Source organism: Mustela nigripes, chromosome 13, assembly GCF_022355385.1.
Source record: "Mustela nigripes isolate SB6536 chromosome 13, MUSNIG.SB6536, whole genome shotgun sequence".
In the NCBI taxonomy this organism is placed as follows: domain Eukaryota; kingdom Metazoa; phylum Chordata; class Mammalia; order Carnivora; family Mustelidae; genus Mustela; species Mustela nigripes.
The window spans coordinates 144067638-144073677 of NC_081569.1; the positions used below are offsets into that span (position 1 = coordinate 144067638).

The window sequence follows — 6040 nt, forward strand, 5'->3', positions numbered from 1 at the left end:
CGCACCCCCGCCGGGCCCCGCACGACCGCAGCCCGCACCCCCGCCGGGCCCCGCACGACCGCAGCCCGCACCCCCGCCGGCCGGAAGTGACGCGCGGCCACTTCCGGGAGCCCCGCCCCGAAAGCCAGGAAACGCGCACCGTCCTCCAACGCCGGCGACAAACAGGGGACGGCACCAGTTCCGACAAGGGTGTAGGGACCGCGGCCCTGCAGTGGCTGAGCCACGCGCCCGTCCCCGCGCCCGGGACCGCAGCCCATCCCGCCACGCCGCGTCCCGACGGCAGGTCCGGGTCGCGCTCGGCCTATCCCGCGGCGCGCCTCCCACTAGGCCCGCCTCCGGCGCGCCGGTTCCGCCTCCAAGCGACGCTCGGCCTATCCGGCGCCGGGCCGCCCTCGAGCCCCGCCCCGCACCCTTGCCTTCGGCCCATCCCTCGCCGCGCTGCAACCGGGACCCCGCCCACTCTCGACTTTTCCCGCGCTGCCCATCCCGCTCCCACCCTCGCCCCCAGCCTGACCCGCGCCGCCCCGCCTTCGACCCCGCCCCCGCCCTCGTCTCCGACCTATCCCGCGCCGCGCTCGAGCCCCGCCTCCGCGATCCCCCAGCCTATCCCGCGCCGCACCGCTTTCGAGCCCCGCCTCCGCCCTAGCCCCCGGCCTATCCCGCGCCGCGCCGCTTTGGCGCGCGGCTGTGACGTCACGGGTCGCGGCGAGGCGCGCGCGGCTGAACGGCGCCGCTGCCGGCCCGCGGCCATGCCCAAGCGGGGCTGTCCGTTCGCGGACGCGGCCCCGCTGCAGCTGAAGGTGCGCGTCGGCCCGAGGGAGCTGAGCCGCGGCGTCTGCGCCGAGCAGCACTCGCGGGCGATCTTCGGTGAGCGCGCGGCGGCCCGGGGCTGCCCCTGGTCCGCGGGAGGCCGGGCAGGGCCACGTTCCGAGCGGAGCGGGCGGGCGCGGGCGTCGGTCCGGAGCCTCGGGCCGCGGGGTCCCGCCTGCCGGAGCTCCCCGGTCCGGGGCGCGGGCGGACCCGCGGGGCGCGGGCGGGGACGGAGGGAGGAGCTGCGGCCGACGTGGGCGGGCGCCCCGGCCCTCCGAGAGCCCCGGCCCGCCGGGCCCCGCGCGGCCGCCCCGCCCTCCCGGCCTTGCGCCCCGAGGCTCTGCAGGGCCGCGAGGGCGGCGCGGGCTGGACCTGGCGGAGCCGCGGCGGAGCCCGAGACCCGTGGGACCGAGTCCAGCCCGTCTGCGCTCGAGCCGCCGGCGCCGCTCGGTCACGCGCTGTAAGGACCAGCGTGGCCCGCAGCCAGGCCCCGCTCTCCGGCCAGGGTCGGGCGCTCCGGGGGCGCTGCAGGACGGGCGCCGCTTCCGGTTCCCGGGCCGGTCGCTGTGCCCCTTCGCACGGCCGGCAGCTTCGAGGGCCCGCGCCCTGGCTCGGTGCAGACAAGGCAGGGAACACGGAGCGCCTGCGGCCTGGCCTTGCGCGCTGGGTCTTGCGAAAGCCCCGACGCCGACGGGGGCTGCTGGAGAGCCGCTGCCCGGCGCCGAGCAGCCGTTCAGCTGGGCCGGGGGCGGCGTCCAGGGCCCACCGCCGTCTGGAAAGCTCTGGGTTGCCTCTGCCAAAAGTCGGTTGCCGCCGCCCTGTCCTTGGCCAGCAGCTCCGCAGGAGGTGGGCGGTGCCACCCGCGGGGCCGTGGGCCGGACCAGAGCCGCTGGCTGCGAAGTAGAGACGGGAAGCGCCGGCTTACAGCGAGCCCGGCGGAAACAGCAGCGCGGTGAGGCCCCTTGTCGCGAGAGCCGGGCGAGCCGGGACAGGCCTGGTAGGGCCGCATGACCCAGAGTCTCCTGGAGGCGGGGACCGTGCCGCAGCGGTGAGGACGGCGAGAGGACAGAGTGGTCCCCAGCTCACCGGGGAGCAGCGTGGGCTGAGGGCGCCTGGGCGACAGCACAGAGGAGGCCTGGCCCCCGCCGGCCGGAAGGACGAGGTGGCCGTGCGCCGCTTCCACCCACCGGGCTGTGAACACCGGCACCGGTTTGTCTTCCCCAGAGAAAACCAAGCAGCTGCTGTTCCGCGGGGCTCAGGCCTACATGGACCACGCGTGGGAGGAGAGCTGTGCCATCGTCGAGCTGCCGGAGTCCCCGAGGCCGGGCCCCACAGAGGCCCTCCGGGCTGCACGGGGGCAGATGCTGATTGGACCCGACGGCCGGCTGACCAGGAGCCCAGCCCAGGCAGCTGAAGCTGGTGAGTGAGGCCGACGGGCACGTTCCCTGTGCGCCAGGCGGGGCTGTGACGAGTGTGTTGTCCTTCGTCCTCACACGGACACCTGGGCTGGGGGCTTCTCCCCAGACAGGCAGGGGCTGGCCCCAGGGACTGACGAGCTGCTCAGCGCCAGAGGCTCCTGACGTTAGGAGGCTGTTACCCCCCCAGCCACCGATCCAAGCCTGGGGGTTGTGCAGAGCTTCTGGCTGGGGATCGGGAAAGGAGTAGAAACCCCCTTGGTGTCCTGCCTGCTTTCCACCTGCGGCGAGACACGGCGTCCCAGCCGGGTGGGAACCCTGGACACGCCGCAGCGTCCTGTGTGGCTCAGACCCCCCCACCTTTGTTGCTGGAGTCACCGTTACCGCCCGCCCCTACCCGGCTCCCCACTCCCAGGGCCTGGACGGGGGCCCAGCAATGCAGGGGCCACACTTGGAGACGAAGGTTTCGGACGCCTGACACGAAAGCCGCGGGAGCTCCCCGACAGGCCAGCGAGGGAGGAGTTGATCCTCCCGGTGCCCAGCTCCTAGGTGGCAGGAATGCAAGGAGGGCTCGGCCCAGAGCCTCGGAAACCGCGCTCTAAGGGCTCCTGGGCGCCTGGGGTCTCCCTGGGGAGCAAGGGAGGGTCTGTGTGTGGCGCTTTCGGGAAGGTTGTCCTGAGGACCTGGTGGGAGAGACACAGGGAGTCGGTCAGCTCCGTCCGCGGCTGGGGAGGCGGCCCCACGGCCTCCAGCACCTGGATCTCCTGCGGGGCTGACAGGCAGTGTTTCCTCCTCACAGACCTGTCCGGGACCGTGACCAGAGCCTGCTCCTCCTGTGTGCGTGCGCTGGACGGGACGGCGGTGTGTGGCCAGTGTGAACGCGCCCTGTGCGGGCACTGTGTGCGCGCCTGCTGCCGCTGCGGGGCCGTGGCCTGCAGCCTGTGCGCCCTTGTGGAGTAAGTGCCCGACCGCGGGGCGCCCCAGTCACGGTGGGGACCTGGGGGTGGGAGAGCAGCCCGTCCGGCATTGCCCCTGGGGGTGCGCTGGGGCCACGCTGGGGCCAAGAACTGCCTGGGCCTGGCTTGCACCTTCTCCGAGGACGGGCTTTCCTTGGGGAGACGCAGGTCACGTGGACGGCCAGCTCCACCCTTGCTTCGTGGGCCAGCTCCCGCCATGCTTCGTGGGCCGACTTTTCAGACTTTGACGTTAGAACCGGCTCACGTGGTTTTTCCTGTTCGCCGGCTGCCCGTGGAGGAACCGGTTGGAACGCACGCGTGTGTGTGTGCGTGCGCGCACTTTCCTACCGCCTCGAGCGGAAACGGAGCGTTTGTGTGGTCTGTTCCGGAGCGTGTGTGTCTGTCTCCGCCCGCTGAGCCCACACACCTGCTTGGGAAGTGCCAGATACCAGTCCCTTCTCCAGGAGCCACTGTCGGCTGCGGGGTGTAAGGCGCAGCCCCCCACAAAGACTCGCAGCTGGCTGTGTACACCTCAGACTAGCTTGTCTCGGCAGTCTGCAACCAGCCGTGCAAAGCAGAAGCCCCGCTCGGGGCGGCCAGCCGGTGGAGCCTGGGAAAGCCGGGCAGCGTGTGCCGCACGAGGCGGGGTGGGCGCCGGGAGCTGGGCTGGGGCGTGTGTGTCGACTGTTCACACCCGCGGGGTACACTTTCCTTCTGCTGGTTCTGCCCTCCTGTGTCTGTGCAGACTGAAGACAGCTGCGTCCCCAGCGTCCCCAGGCCCGTTCTTGTGGGGCGGGACCCAGCTTTGCAGCAAGGTGGCCAAGGGGGGAGGAGAGTTGCCTGGAGCCCTCTCCCGCCCGCCGTGTGCAGGAACCTTCCTCCTGCCCTGACGATGTCCGCCTGGGCTTTACTTCCGGCTTTTCCCCAACTGCCTACACAGCTCACCCTGCGACGGGCGGCAGGGGCGTCCGTTTCTCAGACGCGACCGGCCGGGCTCTCTGCTCCGTCTCACGGCACGCTGCAGGCCACGAGGCCGAAGTGGCAGGTGTAGAAGCCAGCCTTGGCCTGCTGCCGCCGCTCCCACAAGGGTAGGCCCTCGGTCCCTGTGCCGAGAGCCGCAGAAGTGGGTGCTGTGCCGAGGCTCTGCGTTCACAAAGACACAGTCCAGCGGCCGGCGGCACCCCGCCCACAGCTGATCATCCTCGTGAGTCCCGTGCCGGAGGCCACAGGCTTACTGCCCTTCCCATTAGGTGGCGGGCAGCTCTGCCTTCTGCTGGCGCATCTCAGACTAGACGGCCTTCCGCGTGTTCTGTAGCAGGCAGCCAATTTCTTGTCCTGCAGGGTCTCTCCTCATGACTGTCCCCTGTGATTTGCTGGACCACTACGGCCCAGTAAGTCCCCGGGGAATCCTGGGAGGTTTCTGTGCAGCGCAGGCCGCAGGTGGACCACTGGCCACCTCAGTCTGCCGGGTCTGTGGGGCAGACACCGCACACAGGCGCTGTAGACAGCAGCTCTCGTGCCCTGGACGCAGAAGTCCAGATCAGGCGGCGGCGGTGGCTCCCCAAGGCTCTGAGGAAGGCCGCCTGCAGGCCCGCGGAGTGTGGGCGTGCCTCGGCATTCTCCCAGTGGCCTCGAGCATGGGGTCAGGGCACATGTGTCTGCGGTGGGGCCGCGTCGTAACTGGTTCTGTCTGCAGCTCCCAGCCCTGTCCCCAGATAAAGTCAAGGGACAAGGGTCAGCACCGCACCATAGCAGTCGGGGGCACAGGTGAACCCCTGAATCACTTGTTCTCTCTTCCTTGTGCTGCTGCAGCTGCGGAGACGTTCACGAGACGCTGCTGTGTGCCGGCTGCGCCATGCTTGAGGCCTGAGGCCCAGGGCGGATGCTAGCTTTCTGGACGGGCCACACGGGCGCTGCTGCTGCGGAGCTGGGGGCCGGGGCGGGGGTCTGTTTTATATTTTGTACTGAGGGCAGAGTGAATAAACCCCTTTATATTTGGATCAGAGGCCTTGCTCAGCAGTTCTGGGAATACAGCCTCCAAGGGCATGTGCCCACCGACATACCAGGCCTCGGAGCTCTGGGTGAGGTGTGTTCCCACTCTTCCCGATTTTACGGATGGGAACAAGCGTCCAAAGTCGGGTCCTTGAGCCCCTCCAGCCAGTGGTGAGGAGAGAGGATTTGGAGCTGGGTCATCTGACTCCGGAGTGCAGGACTGCTGTGTCAGAGCAGCTCGGGATGTCAGGTGACGTCCCAGACTGTCCCTGAGCTGGCATCACTACCTGTGCCCATCTGGGTGTCCACTGGGTTTTTCAGGGGTGGCTCTGGGTGGCGACAGTTCCTGCTCTCCAGGAGTGATGCCCAGCTGGGCAGTGTCCTCGCTGTGTTCGGGGCAGTGGGGTGTGTGCGACCTGGAGGGAGAGCCGTTGATGGAGCCACAGCGAGGTGGCCAGCAAGACAGAAGAGGCAGCCGGGGGAGGTCATACATGAGCCGGGTGTGGATCTCCCTCACCTGGCATGAGGGTCCCCTGCTGTGGACTCAGTGGCCTGCTCATGAGCAGAGAAGTGTCCAGGGAATCCTTAGAAGACAGCAGGGTGGTGGGCTGGAGAGTTGCTCGGATTCACTACCATGACAGGAGCATAAAACCCCTAAGTTCAGATGGCAGGGGGGGGGGGGTTGGTGCTCAGGCAAGGAGGCGGTCAGGGCCCCGAGCTCTGGAAACCGCTGTCAGTCGGCCATCCTGCTCACAGGACCACCTCTCGTCTGGCTTCCTGCAGAGGCCCTGGGGCCTCCTGGGTGCCCGGCTGTGGGCCACAAGTCCAGCAGGCACAACATCACACCAGTCATTCGGGAAATGTACA

General features: G+C 69.6%; 1 protein-coding gene across 2 annotated transcripts; it reads left to right on the top strand.

The window, feature by feature from the left end:
• Positions 1 to 706: 706 nt before the first annotated feature.
• SIVA1 (SIVA1 apoptosis inducing factor) lies at positions 707 to 5181 on the top strand. 2 transcript variants are annotated; one of them, XM_059374138.1, is made up of 4 exons: positions 707 to 867; positions 2035 to 2229; positions 3025 to 3181; positions 4523 to 4597. In XM_059374138.1, the coding sequence occupies exons 1-4, from the start codon at positions 750 to 752 to the stop codon at positions 4548 to 4550; spliced, it is 498 nt and encodes a 165-aa protein (XP_059230121.1). In that variant the 5' UTR covers positions 707 to 749; the 3' UTR covers positions 4551 to 4597. The 2 variants fall into 2 exon arrangements, with proteins under 2 accessions (XP_059230121.1, XP_059230120.1); XM_059374137.1 differs by lacking the exon at positions 4523 to 4597 and adding an exon at positions 4994 to 5181 and having other exon boundaries at positions 710 to 867.
• The last annotated feature ends 859 nt before the right edge of the window (positions 5182 to 6040 follow it).